This window comes from Falco peregrinus, chromosome 6 (genome assembly GCF_023634155.1).
Source record: "Falco peregrinus isolate bFalPer1 chromosome 6, bFalPer1.pri, whole genome shotgun sequence".
NCBI classification, from domain to species: Eukaryota; Metazoa; Chordata; class Aves; order Falconiformes; family Falconidae; genus Falco; species Falco peregrinus.
This window is the reverse complement of record NC_073726.1, coordinates 31877080-31893281: the sequence shown is the minus strand read 5'-3', so window position 1 is coordinate 31893281 and position 16202 is coordinate 31877080. Positions and strand designations below refer to the sequence as shown.

Genomic DNA, 16202 nt, shown 5'->3' with positions numbered 1-16202 from the left:
GCCTCACTGGTGCCGAGTACAGGGGGACAATCACTGCCCAAGTCCTGCTGGCCACGCTGTTTCTGATAGAAGCCAGGATGCTGCTGGCCGTCTTGGCCACCTGGGCACACTGCTGGCTCATGTTCACCCAGCTGTCAGCCAGCACCCAAAGGTCCTTTCCCCCAGGCAGCTTTCCAGCCACTCTGCCCCAAGCCTGTAGCATTGTCTGGCATTGTTGTGACCCAGGTGCAGGACCCAGCACTTCACCTCACTGAACATCATACAGTTGTCCTTGGCTCATTGGCCCTCTGCAGATCCCTCTGCAGAGCCTTCCTGCCCTCAAGCAGGTCAACACTCCCGCCCAACTCTGTGTCATCTGCAAACTTACTGAGGGTGCACTCGATCTCCTTGTCCAGATCACTGATAAAGGTATTAACCAGAGCTGGCCCCAGTACTGAGCCCTGGGTAACACCACTTGTGACCGGCCACCAGCTGGATGTAACCCCGTTACTGCCACTCTTTGTGCTCAGCCAGCCAGCCAGCTTTTAACCCAGCGCAGAGCACACCCATCCAAGGCATGAGCAGCCAGTTTCCCCAGGAGAATGCTGTGGGAGGCAGTGTCAAGGGCTTGACTAAGGTCCAGGTAGACAACATCTGACAGCCTTTCCCTCATCCACTAGCCGGGTCATCTTGCTGTAGAAGGAGATCACGTTAGTCAGGCAGGACCTGTCTTCCCTGAACCCAGGCTGCCTGGGCCTGATCCCCCAGTTGTCCTGCACGTGCCATATGATGGCACTCAGAATGATCTGCTCCATAACCTTCCCTGGCACTGAGGTCAGGCTGACAGGCCTGTAGTTCCCTGGATCCTCCTTCCTGCCCTTCCTGTAGATGGGTGTCACATTGTCTCACCTCCAGTCTTCTGGGACCTCCCCAGTCAGCCAGGACTGTTGATAAAGGATGGAGAGTGACTGAGTGAGCTCCTCCACTAGCCTTCCTCAGTACCCTCAGGTGTATCCCATAGACTTGTGCACGTCTAAGTGGAGCAGCAGGTCATGAACCGTTTCCTCCTGGACTGTGGAGACTTCATTCTGCTCCTCATTCCTGTCTTCCCACTCAGGGGGCTCAGTACCCAGAGGGAAGCTGGTCTTGCTATTAAAGACTGAGGCAAAGAAAGCATTAAGTACCTCAGCTTTTTATTCAGCCCTTGTGGCAATGTTCCGTGCCACATCCATTAAAGGATGCAGATAATCCTTGGCCCTCCTTTTGTTTCTAATGTATTTGTAAAAACATTTTCTGTTATCTTTTATAGCAGTGGCCAGCCTGAGTTCTAGCTGGGCTTTCTCCTCTTTAATCTTCACCCTGCATAACCTCATGACATTCATATAGTCCTCCAGAGTTGCCTGCTGCTTCCAAAGGTGGTCAACTCACCTTTTTTTCCCTGAATTCCAGCCAAAGGTTTGTGTTCAGCCAGGCCAGTGCTTCTTCCCTGCCAGCTTGTCTTTCAGCACATGGGGACACCCTGCTCCTGTGCCTTTAAGACTTCCGTCTTGAATAATGTCCAGTTTTACTGGACCCTTTGTCCATTCAGGGCTACCTCCCAAGGGACTCTGTCCACCAGACTCTTAAACAAGCCAAAGTCAGCCCTCTGGAAGACCACGGTAGCGGTTCTGCAGACCCCCCTCCATCTCTGAGGATCAAAAACTCTATTGTCGCATGATTGCTATGCCCAAGATGTCCTTCGACTGTCACATCACCCACTAGTTCTTCCCTGTTTGCAAACAGCAGGTCCAGTGGGATATCTCCCCTGGCTGGCTCACTGACCAGCTGTCAGGCAGTTACCTTCAACACACTCCAGGAACCTCCTAGACTGTTTCCTATCCACTGTGTTGTATTCCCAGTGGACATCCGGTAGGTTGAAGTCCCTCATGAGAACAAGGGCTACCGATCTTGAGACTTTTCCCAGTTGCTTGTAAAATGTTTCACCTGCCTCTTCATCCTTGTTGGGTGGTCTATAACAGATTCCCACCAGGATATCTGCCTCATTGGCCCTGCCCCTGATTCTTACCCATAAACACTGAACCCTATTGTCACCAAGCCCCTCTGTGATCCCCTCTCCCAGGGGTTTCATCCGCTGGGACGATTGTAACCATTCAGCCCCCCCTCCCCCCAATTCAAGGAAGAAGGGAGAAGGAGCATCACCCCAGGAGGATCACAGACCTCCAGGTAACACCACCCCACCCCCTCCACCCCAAGCTCAAGGCAGTCAAAACACTCCGACATATAGAGCTACCCCACCACCTCTCCTTCTTTGCCTATCCCTTCTGAAGAGTTTGTAGCCATCCATTGCAGCACTCCAGTCATGCCAGTTATCTCACCATGATTCTGCGATGGTGATTATGCCATATCTTCCAGCTGCACGATGGCTTCCAGCTCCTCCTGTTCATTGCCCATGCTTCTGACATTGGCATAGATGCACTTCAGTTGTGCTATCAATCATAATGCATGAATTAATACAAGGCATCATATAAAAATTAGCAATTTTTTACTGAAACATCACTATGATATTTGGATGAACTTAAACTATCAGCATTGTCATTAAAGTTCATTTAAAAGTTTGAAATAAAATATAAGTTAAAAAACAGTGCTAAAGCCCCACTCTGACAGTCAAGTAGTATTATACCATTTCAGATTGAATATGTTACTTGATTATTTTCTTAATGATAAACTATAAAAGGGGTACAGACAAGCCAAATCCCAAGTTTCTTACAAATAATGGAGTAAAAGACAAGAATTAGTTAAGTAAAAGAATAAACACTTATTTTGCTATCAGATAGAAGAGTACATGTGTAACATTTAGTGCAGTTAGTACCATCACCAGTGCCGAATCGTATTTGTGGAACCATAATGCTTTTCAGGGTCATTGTTCCAAGAAGTGAGTATGGCTTTTAGCTAGGACCAGCAGGGTTATCTTAAAAATAAAGTCTCCAGCTGTGCACAGTGGAGATCGTTTGATTCATACAGTTTTTGCTGCTGAAACAATTGTCTTTGGCTGCATGGAAGACTAGTTGCCTTTGGCAGGGTTTAGAAAATACACTACACATTCAGTTATGTTGATCTACCTGTGAATTTACGCTTTCATCTCAATAATTATTTTATTTTGAAGGATGGCTGAGCATAAAGGGAAGTGTTATATTCCTGACAGTTGTCCATGCACCTGGAAAGATAGGGAATTTCTGTCAGGAGAAGTGATAGCTACACCATGTTACACCTGGTGAGTGACATTCATTTTACATACTTCCAAGTCATCTGGGCTAAGCCACAAAGTGAAACTGATACAGAAAATGTGTTGAGTACATTGAAAATAAAAAATATATATGCTTGTTTATAGACAGTTACACGATACATCTTTTATTAGGCTCACTAATACGAAGAGTAGGCAGACTTTAGGGTGAGTGCTTCTTCAGCTCTGAAAAGGAGGAAGAAGATATCCATGTTAAAAAGCAGTCAAGAACAAATGCTAGATTCCACATATATTAGTTAATCTCTGAAAGAGAAGACATTTGGCATTTCAGAGAATATAATAACATGAAAGACAACCAAGGAGAAAAAAGGGACATTAAATGTATGACAGTGTTAAACAGTCTTCTATTTTGGGAACTGAACTGTTTACAGTGTGAGTTACCAGTCACCATGAGCAACTGTATAGGAAAAAGATGGGCAATAAAAAAAAAGAAAAAAAAAAAAAGAAAAAAAAAAAGAAAAGAGCATTAGAACTGGGAAATGAGTTAGCACCACCTTTTTTTAAGGAGCCTTCCCTGACTCATACTGACACAAAATAGTTTTTCATCCATTACAATTTGCTAGCCAAAATAACTTCCATTAAGTATATGCTTAATAATAATAATAAACAATTTGGCATGGCAACATTTAATCAGTTAAAAACTTCACTGGCAAATCAACTGAGCTTATACTCTTACACAAGCAAAACTGGAGGCTGTCAGTACTACCTTCATACAAATTCATGTAAGTCATTGAAGGTAGCTGACAGGAAAAGTAATCCTGCAAAATATCAGCATTTATTTCTTAAACTCATTCTGTACTTGTCTGATACCCTGAAATCTTACAGGTAGCAACTGGAATTCTTTTGCATTGAATATCAACAGATTTTTATCAAAATCTCTTGAGAAAAAAACAAAAACTGATGTTTTAGCAATAAGCATGTTGTGGCATAGTGTCTAATCTATACTGGAGGCAACGATGGAAATATCTGTATAAGCCATAAAAATGTCGAGATTTTGCATTCATTTCTTATGCATTTTTATTGTACATATGTGCTGATAGCAAAATGCTCAACACTTTTCTGCCATGGCATCACCAATGATTTCAGAAGCAATCCATAGAATAGCTCTGTGTTTCAAGGTCTGAGAACTTTCTTTCATGAATTTGTGTATGACTTGAAATAAAGAACCCAAGAAAGCTTTTTCTTGAAAAGAAAAAGACCCTGATACTGATTGTTAATCTTCCTTACAGTGTTTGTCGGAGAGGGATATTCAATTGCACTAGTTACCCCTGTCCTGCTGTATGCACTATTTATGGTGATCGACATTATTATACCTTTGATGGATTGGAGTATGATTATGTCAGTGACTGTCAAGCTTACCTGCTAAAGGTAGGATCATTGTTGATATGCTTCCATGTGTCCAACTGAAAGTTTCCATGAGAGGGCAATTATTTTAAACATTGAGAGATGATCTATAGAAACAACATTAAGAAAACAGGTGCAGAACAGATGTGTCTGAAAGGAAGAACCTGAAAATGACATTTCATGCTCAGCCATTTGAAAATGGCACGTGGGTGTGTGCTTACATATCTATGTGGTCTAGAGAAAAACAAACCCCTATGTTTTCTGTTCTACCTTAATCATGCTTTCATCACAATGAACAAAGAATAACACTGAAGAAACTGTTCTAGAACTAGGTATAATCTATAGATTTATTTAATAACTATCTATAACTTTTGGTTGGTAGAGGGTTAAGGATGACCTCTGAGGCTGCTTGGAATCCTTCTTGAATGTGATCTGCATCAGATCTGGAGTATATGTGTACAACAATATCAAACACAATGATTTCATAATTCAAGAATGAAATCCTTCATTGAGATTGTCTGGCAGCTATATGCAAATATTCCTCATAGCACACATTTACAGTACATTGCTAGCCTTTTTTGTTTAAAAATACCATTACTGACATTTTGAAATATAATCTATTATTAACAACACTATTGTTTATTATCATTGTTGCTATTATTAAGACTAAGAGTCTGTCTTCGGAGTTACAGTAACGCGTTTAGAAGAATATTCATTTTCTGTCAACCCTGACTGTCTAACCTTACGAAAAAGCATGGTTTCTCAACAAGGACTACTGCAAATAGCTTATTTCATGTACACTTCAGTAGAGTATTCACAGCTGTGAAATAAAATAGATTGATTCCAGATTTTTTTCTTTGGTAAAAAAAAAAAAACAAATGGAGAGAGGTTTGGTAAAGATAATAAGAATACCTCATAGCAAACTTCTGACATGTATCATATTGTCTCATAAAAGAGCTTTTACTCTTAGAGGTATATGAACTTTTGCAAATCCTTTCTTTTTTAAGATGCAAACCCCAGGGGTTTCTTCACCTGTAAAACTGTCTGTATGATGAGGTTGGTTGTAATTTCTTAATTATTATGGTATACAGCAAGAGAGGTATGTAAGACAAATCTATGCTGCTTTTTCAAACTTTAGTATGACACTGGAATGTTTTGCTTTTACAATCAAAAGTCATTTGCCACTTTACTGTGTAAGAAAATACCTATCTGGAAACAAACCATGGGGACCATCTGGAGTCCAAGAAAACAGTTGGCAGCCACATAAGTAAGGCATGTGGCATGCTACAACAGCCATTTCTTCAGGTGAACACAATGACACAAATGATGAAAATGCTGCCTATGTAGATCTGCTTTTCAGACTTTCTTCAGCTTTTCAAACTGTTTTTTTTTCCCCAGACTTAGCTAAAGTGAGAAAGTATGGCCTAATTTGTTCATCATTTTTCTTTCCTCTTTTGTATATGGAAAACTCATGATCTATATTGAAGGACTGTTTATTACAAATTAGGCACTGCATAATTACGTCTGGATGAGATGATGAATCTGTGGGTTCACTAAAAAAAAAAAGAAACAAAGGATGGGATCATATGGCAGCTGTCCAAGAGCTTTGAGGGAACTAAAACACAGAACTGATGAACTATGTGATGTGCAATCCTGGAATTGGAGGAATGGAAGATGGCAATATAGCCAAATATTTTGAAAGTACACCATGGCTGAATTTGGAAGGAACAGAACAATATGTCTAATTTACATATGAAGGAAATTAAAATAAAAAGAAATTACAATTGTGGAAGAGTTGAACTCTTTTTTCTAAAAGAAAGTCATGTGTGATGAATTTTCTGAGTTATTCTGTGAAAACAGTAAACATGTGGATGAGGATGAACAGGTCAATATGCATACATTTTAGCATAAAGACCTTTTGTAGACAGATTTCAACAAGTATGTTTTAGAGACTAGTCTCTCATAGAATGAGAGTGAAGATTCTCTGAGACACAAATTCAAAGTTAAAAGTTAAAAGACAGGAATAAATGGCCCTTTTTTTAGAATGGATAGATCCTGGTGATATTCCATAGGGATCCCTGCTGAGATCTGTGTTCAGCATCTTCAGGAACAAGTTTGAAAAGGTGGTGTGAGGGCTGACGTGGTTATGGTGATGGTAGAGTCAGTCTGAACAGATGAAATAAAGAAGGATCACCAAAAGGTTCAGAAGATCTTATGGCAGAAAATACTGCATGATAAAGTGAAGGATGAAATTCAGCAATGAAAAATGCAAATCAGTGAACAGGAAAAGTAACTGTAACTATGCTATCATAAAGATTGGCGCTAAATTAACTACTACTATGCAGGAATGGAATTTTATGAAAAAAATGTATGAAACAAATGTAATTGGCATCTTCCTAGTGGCAGCCTGAGTGATAATCCAGTGCTATCTCTTCAGTTTCAAATATGTTCTTATTTGCTTGTACACAGTTACACCACAGTTGTAGCACATAACATGTATGCAGTTGTACCACATACTGATGTGGTTAAACTATATTATATGTGCAGACATGGTAGCATGATGAGGCTGCTCTTTTTTGAAATATGCTTTGTTGGTTTTAGAGCAGAGGCTTCCATGGCCTGTCTATTCTTAATCATCCTCCCCCATATTGTGGCCATCTGCAGTAACATTTTTAATAGTAGTATCAGAGTAATACAACGAGCATCCCTTGAGCTACTCTTTGCTCAGAAGTATGCAAAAGAGTCCTGTCTCATATAGCCTCTTTATAGCCAAATAAACAAGCCAGATGAATGGTGGGAAAGTATATGTAGTTGCAAAAGTTTAAATTCCTTGCTTAACACCTTGACAAGCACAGCTGTCCAGGGCAGTCTTGCCACCTAAACCATGCTACCTATTTATTTTTTATTTTAAATCATACAATCAGAATGGTTTGAGTTGGAAGGGACCTTTAAAGACCATCTTGTCCAACCCCCCTGCCATGGGGAGTATGTGCAGTGTGCTTCATGTTCCCCACCTGTAAGGTATTACAGACCATCACAGATTTGACAGTTGCTAGTACACAATCCATTCACTTTATGGTAGTTTGCAGTGCTGTTACGAGGGTGATCTTTATAGATCACATGTAAGAGGCTCACCAAACACCTGAAACTGAAACAGCTGAAGTGGTTATAATATTGTATATAGAACATCGTAATAACTTTGTCCTTTCCCTTCTACTAATTTCCTGTGAGAAGTGGACTGCGTTGTCTCTGCTATCCTAGATAACTCTAAACAAGGTGGTGTGGCAGTGCATTAAGGGAAATGATAACTACAATAAATTTGCTGGCACACTAGCTCTTCCCAGACGTAGAACTGGGTCCAACAATTATCACCTGAATCCCATGTCTCCAGTGGCATGATAATGTACTGATCCCATCCCTGTTACTAGCCCTCACTGTTTGTTTCAGGTGTTAGCCTCCCTAAATGTGATCTGTTTGAACAGCTCTTTAATATATCACTGCATTGCACTGTACCAAACAAAAAAGTCATCCTTACCTTTTACTAGGTTTTTAATAAGGATCTCTTGGGCTCTTATGGGAGAAAAATTAAGTATTAACTTTCAGCCAATTATGAAACTTCAGACTTTGTTTTCAACCTCAGTATCACCTGTCAGGCCTTTTTGTTTAAGGTGACAGTAGGTATATGAAAAAGCCCTTTATAACTAGTTCAACAGATATATCCATCAGTCAGAAAATGACCAAAAAGTTTTAATGTAGCAATTAAGAAAATTAAGGCAGTAATGTCTCATGAAATGACAACTTCATCTTTTTTAAGGAATTAGGAATTACATTACACACTGAGAAGTAAAGTCCCTGTACAGATAAATTACACTGACATTACATCAATATTTGCTTCCTGACATTAAAAACCCTCAATAATTACAAAGGGAAAAAAAAAGAAAAATCTTGGCAGACCAATTCATTTAGGTTTTATCAGTGTAGATCATGTAAACACTTCATCTTAGCTAATCTGAATATTGATGAATTTTAGCCAACCAATTTCTTAATTAAAAATACTTAAATAGCTTGCTTTCTTCCATTTTCTTGCTTATCTTCTGTCTTTGATGATGCTACATTCTTTCCCTAACACAATGATGTTATTTTTCTAGCAAACTTTTACTGCTTATTATTTGTACTTGCGGTCCGTTTCTTCCACTTGTTTATTTCATAGACTTCTGCTTTTATAGTAAAATTACTGTCTTTCTATCACGTGTGTTGGTGTTGGCTTTTTCCTAGCTTTACGGTGGTTTTCAGTCCTGCAGTTCAGTGTGTTTATTAAGGATTGTAGGATCAGTGCCCTTGGAGCCCCTCAGACTTGTTCTGTTCTGAGAAGCAGAATTATATTTTCTCTAATTTGGGGGAGTCTCCAAGCCAGAGTTTAGAGGGACAGTCTACTGGTCAGAATATCCTTGAATAAGAGGGATGTTTGTTTTAATGCATATCTGTCTTCAAAAAAAAAACCTCAAACCAACCCACTGAAGTATGTTCATTAACTTTAGTAGGTTGTCAATAAGGTCCTAAAGCCAAGAAAAGGAAGGACTGTTTTATTCCCATATCCTTAAAGATTGAGGTCAACAGAACTAAGCCCTCTCCCGCAAGTATTCACATTTTATAGATTAGTCCTAACTTTAAAGTATGTGATAAAATATTTTCACTTCTTTTCATCTAACATTGGGAATTTGGCCATTTTAAAGTCACCTTTTTAAAGTTTTTAATGCAACCATGAAGGCTCTTTTAAAGCCAAAGTTATAACTAGATCTAGTGTGTTGGAGGATTATGAAAGCAGCAACCAGACATTTGATCAAATGATTGAATTGTTATGCCAATTAGAAATGCAGATGTAACTCTTCTGGATCGGGAGACACCGTATGAGACCCCATTTGTTAAGGCAGAAGTTCATTTAACAAAACATGAATGATCTGGTGAACCAGTACTACAGTTTCCCAAATGATTATCCTATTGGTGATCAGCCCCCAGTGCTGATACCTGGTCTGCCTTGGGGAATACAGCAAGAGAGCTGTTTTCTTGCATACCCCTTCTTTTGTAACTTGAGACAAGTTCAAAGCTCTTAGGCTATGATGCTTTTATTAGAATACTTAATACAAAATTTGGTTGATGCACTGATAATCTTTTACCTCTTACTTGCTGATATATTTGATTGGTAAATTTGTTAAATGATGACTGGGCATAAGCTGGAGCAATCACACACAGAGCAACAATTCCTCAATTACTCATCTGTTACATTTCAGGAGGCAGAAGTAGCCTTTATCCCATTTCTCTTTATTGAATATCTGTAATATTTTGCACAGCTTTTTTCAGCATCACTTGTGCCAGGTGGCTAGTCTGCAGATCCATGAAGGTGGGAAATCTGCAGAATTAAATGGTATTTTGCATGGTCTCTCTTATAGCCTGTTTGAAAAATAAATACATTCTGCTTGCTGTTAGTTACTCTATAGAGGAATAAAGTTGCAGGTTTGTGGTTAACCAACATTGTCAAGCTGACTGTTCATAGTTAAGACAAATACTTTCTTTTAATAGATTCTGAAGATTTTAATGGGAAAGTAAATAATGTTGAATTTGAAATTACAAATATTCTAAATTGGAAACCTAACTCTAAAAGTAATTTTCATCTATTCAAGGAATAAAACAGTAACATGGGTTTCCAATCAGAATGCTTTTAATTTTTTAATTAACATAGCATATCTAATGCTCAAAGCCACATTCCAGCAGAGTTTCATGAGTAGTGATGTGCCAAAATATGTCCACCTAAACCACTTGTCAAATAATTTACAGCAACAGTAATTGTGTAGAAATAATGATGCGTTTCTTGACAATTTTCATGCAAATTTGTGTCTAGAAAAGAAGAGAGAAAATATTTCAGTGAAAATACTATTTACTGTGAATAGTTTGCCCTGCTCTAGTTGCAAAGAATACCAACAGTCTGCTTTTCATCAGTCCCATGATTTCAGAGGAAACCTTTCTGGGTGCCCTCTTTTTTCTGGGTCTCTGGAAGTCCTGTATGGGTAAGTAGCCAGCTCACTGTGTGAGACAACCCTTTCCATCCTTGCCTTCAGCTGGGAAGCACAGGGCTCAGACAACGTTGGCTTGTACCTGTTTTTCCATTTGTTTTAGCCCTTCTGTGAGAAAAAGATTTGATTACAGTTGGCAATGGATTTACGCTCTGGTTCCATTTTCTCCAGATAAATGATTTCAGACTCAATTACCTCTACATGCCTTTCCCTCTCCACCACCTGATTCTCCAGACCATTAAATTATGCAGTGAGTGACTCATTTATTCTCCAACAAAGGAAAGATTTCTTTCAATTTGTGCAGATTAGCATGGAGGGCTTCCAGGAAACGCTTGGGGAAAAGTTTCTTGCCATGAGAATGGCTATTTGGAGGCAGTGTGTGCATGGTGTGACTCAGAAGCTGGATCCTCTTTCTGAGGACCTTGTCATTCAGCGACCACACAGCTTGAAGAAAATGACCTTTTTGCCTTGAATTTCTGCTTTTGGGTTAATGTTCAGCATTCAACAGCCTTTTTGCTGCACTGGCTCTAAAATGTTATAATATGATGGCTGCCTGAAAAGACAGTTAACTCTAAGAATGACTGCTAGAGTTGGATTGCTTCTGGTGGTACAGCTTTGTCGACTGTTGATGCCCATCTTTTACTGATACAGCAGTCAAAGATGAGCAAAAACCAGCATCAGGTACTGCTGTTTCAGGAAGCTGTACATATGTTGGCAGCAGTAAAATAAAAGCCTTTTGCTGTGTTTGAAGTGGGAGGATGCTCAGGCTAGTCACCTGTAGATGCTGCTTAGCAGTTTATAGCCTCTGACTCTAGGTGTTGTCAGGGAGCTACAAGAACTGTGGTTTAAATTTACTCTGGTTTAGGTCAGGGTATGAATAATTTTGTTTCTGAATGCATAGAAGCTAAACATCAGTGTAAATGAACACATCTAACATTTCTTATATTGAAAAAAAAAATGCTTTTTGCAACTTCCAGCTTTCTAGATCCTGCCATCATTTGCTGGAGCCCAGAAAAGGCAAATTTATCACCACTATGTCTTGTCCTTTTATTTCCTGTTATGTTGTGCTTTATTGTTAACCAACAGTGACAAAATATTGACATTTATCATGCAGTTATTAATAAAACAATACTAATAGGTCTCATACAAATACATTTAGATATTTAAAACTAACACCACCAACTGTGCTGTTGATATATGATTCAGCATATAGCTTGTGTTGCAGAATGTGTCACTTGTAAACGAATATTTGAATATTCCCAATCCTTAATCTTCAGAATCTCTCATTTTTAATTAGAAAGGGTTTACAGTAATGTGACCTGTGCAAAAGCCAAATCTGATACACAAGCAGGCAAAGCTAAGTAAATGAAACAAAAGAAAATCTGCTTTAAATGATTTTTTTCTCAAACCTTTTAATATAGTTCTCTTAACATGTAAAAGAAGAAAAACAAAATCTTTCCAGTGATCTCTGCCTGATTAATCAACTTTTTCAAACGTTGACTCAGAACATGGTTTTGAAGTATATCAAGTAAAATATTCCATCGTGTACTTTTCATTATTAGTAGTAGATTTTAAAAAAAAATTTGTATTTTAAAAGTATTGTTGACAAAACCTCAGAACATTCAGAACACAAAACCTCAGAACTCTATATTGCCATAAAATCTCCCACAAAATGACTAGGTATAATAAAGAAAATATGATACAGTGATTTATTTTTCCTATTGCTTATATACATACACACATAATGCATGTTTCTCAAGAGCTGCTGAGAGTTTATTCTGCTTGAGATGTATCCTTTTGGGAAGTCACTTTTAAAGAAATAGGAAAGAATTATTGTGGATGCATTAGCAGACATCTGGAAGTTGTATGAGGATGAGTCAGTAGTTGGAATAATCTCACTCCCTTTTAATTTGCATCAGTGAATCTACTCAGTCATGTTGCTCTCCTTCATTTCTCCTCAACTGCTACAATGCTAGAAATGTGTCATGTCTTACAGGTGTATTGCAAGTTTCTTTGCCATATTTTAAGTGAAAATAATCACATAATCTGCAGCGCTGTAGAAGATGCTGAGGAAAAGAGAATTTATGTGCATGTGCACGTGCATGAGCAATTTAGCTCTTAGGTTCTTAGTTCCTAACTGTGGATGTTGGTTTTTTTTAAAAAATTGCATAGAAATACATAACATCAGTGGAAAAAAAAATACTCTTACTATTCCTTTTCTCTCTTCTGTAAGTGGATCACCTACTATCTTTCCTATAATATTGTTTCCCAACTTCCCAAACTGAGACAGTGTGTATCAGTGCCATCTCCTGACGCCAAGCAATATTACTCCAATTTTTGAATTGCTATGGGGAAAAGCATTTGACAATACCAATTTGTACAGGATGCAAAAGCAAGTATTAAATAAAGTTACATAGAATGTATATATATAATTTTGGAATGGTACAGAAGAAATTATTACCCAGCAAAATGAAAGAAGCCTTCTGATAGGAGACATTTCTTGATGTAAATTATGAATTAGCTTTCCATAATTAATGTGTTTTCACTGATTATCTGGAGATCAACCCCCCTGTAAAATGGCACAAGAAACTAGCAGGGCAAGATCATGTCAGATGCCGAGGTATTTGTCTGCTCTCCAAAACCACTTAAATATTTATGCTTAAATGCTCACTAAATATGGGCTAAGATGCTTTACTTCTCCTAGGATCAAGCTTACTAGAAGTAATAGCTTCAAATGTTAAGTTCCTTCAGAAGAAACTTGGAGACCAATGAACAACTACCAAACTAGTTCTGAGTTTCCCTAAAATTTCATGGAAGTTTAAGTTAGAACAGAACTAATTGTATCTCTCTGAAATTATGTAGGAATGAGAAAGCAAATTCTACTTTTTGAACTACTGTATATTTTTTTCAGTATTTTTAGAGCTTTTTGCATTTGTTTGTGCATGTGGTTAGATACATGTAAGCCTCTAAAGTAATTAAAACAAAATGAAAATAGGACTAATCTATATCCAGTTCCCAGTATGTCCCTAGATGCTTTTATGGTCACCCTAGTTTGCAAGTTAGCATATTGTAGGGAACAAAACAAAAACAATGGGGAAATCAGGGTATTAAGAATGGAAAAGAATGAGTCTTTACATTGAGCAGTAAGAGATATTTTAATGAAACTTTCAAAGAAGATAAACACACTCACTTTCAAATTGTTTTCTCCCATTCTGCATTACATGACTATGTAAGCAGACTGCACGGTGTTGTCATTGGTTGATAGTGATAGAAAATTTCTAATGGGATATTGAAACAGAAATTTTCTAACAAAAATAAACCCTAGCATCCCCAAGCACTAAAAAAGAACCAACCAAAAAAACAACCAAACAACAAAAAAATCAAACCCCCACCCCTCCCCCCCACCCAAAAAAAAAAAAAAAAAAGGAAAGCAGTGCTTTGGTTTTTTGGCTAGGAGCTTTTCCGGCTAGGAAGAAATATGGAAAAAAAGTGCAGTGAAGTCTAGAAAAATAATGTCCTGAGAAGCAGGACTGACAATGCGCTTTTGACTGACTGCCCGGAGCTATGACTCTGTCTTCCCTGTTGCTTGGCAACTCCATGTTATCACAAAGAAACTGATATTAAGTTAGAACAGACTGGATATGGTAATTTACGTGGGAAGATACTCTTGCAGTGGGAAAACCATTTTATTTCTAGTTTCTGTCAGCATAAGTAGGTTTCACATGATGAACTGTAGTACATCCCCTGTTGGGTGCATTTTACCTAAAAAGGTAAAGAGCGACTCTGTCTTGGAAAGAGACTGTGCAGGGAAAAAAAAAGAAAACCAACAAAATCCCCCACCTTCTTATTCATTAGACCTGCTCCAAGTGTCTACTCTTCCGACATTTCTTCCAGCGGTAGTGAGAGAAGCTTGTTTTCATACCTGTGTGGATCCAGTGCAGATCAGAGAGATGGAACTTGATCATTATAATTTATACTGTTACAGTCCCTAAGAGCTGTCGAGATTTACCCAAGACCTCACTGTCTCAGCCAAACATTAAAAGATGATCCTCACTTTATCTGAAAGGTCCCTGTTCTTTTGTGTTGGCAACAGTTAAGTGCTAAGTTTCTATACACTTAATTTCTTCTGTGCTGAAAGAAGATGCTGCACATGTAGCAGTTACAAGTTAATTTGAAGACTATGATAGAAGCTGTCATTAAATTTTGAATTTGGCTGGTACTGTATAGCTGGGAAAGGACTCAATTTTTATTGAAGTGTATGGAGAGGATGGCAAGGGTATGTGTGTAAAGCAAATCTTATCATGAAAGCTTTGAGCCACAACAGATACATAATCCATAATGGTGTTTCTGTAATTGAGTTTAGGTCTAAAATTTAATTAGAAAGAAAGAAAGCACAGAAGACTCAAGATTCAATACAAAGCTCTTTTTTCATAAATGTCTGGCTTACTCATAGCTCTGCTGAACCACTACCACTGCCTCCCTGCATTTCTATCCTGCATCATTTCTAGTAATTTAACACCAACAAGCAGTCCTACAAGTAAGGAAGTACTTCACATGTTTTCAGGGCTCCCTGTTCTGGCTTTGGTCAGCAAAACACTGCATCTCCAGGCTTCTCTCTACTGCAGAGTTAACTTGAAACATAACTCAACTTTTGCCCTTGGCTCAAATCCCAACCATACACAAAAACTTCTGACTTGAGTAAGTTGATGCTGTCCAGCTGAAGGGATTGGCCTGGGCTATCAGAAGGCACAGGCAGCAGCTTCATTTAGCATAGCTAGTACAGCTACCCCCTGCAGCTCCAAGAACTTGTCTTCATTGCCAAAAAAGTGTATTTTTACTGTGGGATAATTAGCCTGAATTAACTACCCTTATTTAAAATAAAGCCCTCCATCTCTTTCCTTACGTGAAGACACTGTTTCCCTATTAACTCAGTGTCCCCTTTTGCTGAGGCTAAGCTAACTGCAATGAAAACAGCCCACAATGTCCTAGGCATCAAACAGACCCATAGACCACAAACAAAGTCCTTTTCTAAACTGACTCATGGTTGGGAGGTACCTTCCTTGGTCACTTTTCATTTGGCCAGCACAGAATGTATCAGCTTGCATCCTATCTACCAGACTAAAGAGTTTGTCTCCTTTTTAATTTACCACATCACCTCCAATAAATCCAAAAAGGCTCTGGGCTGTTATCTGACTTGGAGGGGAATAATTACTGGACTGACTCCAGCAGCAAGCCTGGCTTAATTAAAACACAGCATATTTCCCAAAAAGCTAGTAACCAATTTTATTCTGAGTGCAACCTAAACCAACTTTTCAACAGAATGGAACAGATGAACTTTGTTTTACCCTGAAGTTTTCAGCAGTTTTAAATGGAGATCGCCTGCTAAATTGTAAAGAGCTGATTTCCTACACCCTCTTACCACTAGCAGCTATTGGCTAACTTTACCCACCTTAACTGTTGTCTTCCAAGATGATGGCTCACACATACCACCTGTTTCTTAAGCCTTGGCA

General features: G+C 38.6%; 1 protein-coding gene across 1 annotated transcript in view; it reads left to right on the top strand.

Annotated features, from left to right (window-relative positions):
- Positions 1-16202, top strand: part of LOC101916701 (otogelin-like protein) — a 100549-nt gene that overhangs the window by 34095 nt on the left and 50252 nt on the right. The window contains exons 24-25 of the mRNA XM_055807692.1: positions 3143-3250; positions 4510-4648. Of these exons, the coding sequence (XP_055663667.1) occupies positions 3143-3250; positions 4510-4648 (247 nt within the window). The remainder of the gene's footprint in view (positions 1-3142; positions 3251-4509; positions 4649-16202) is intronic.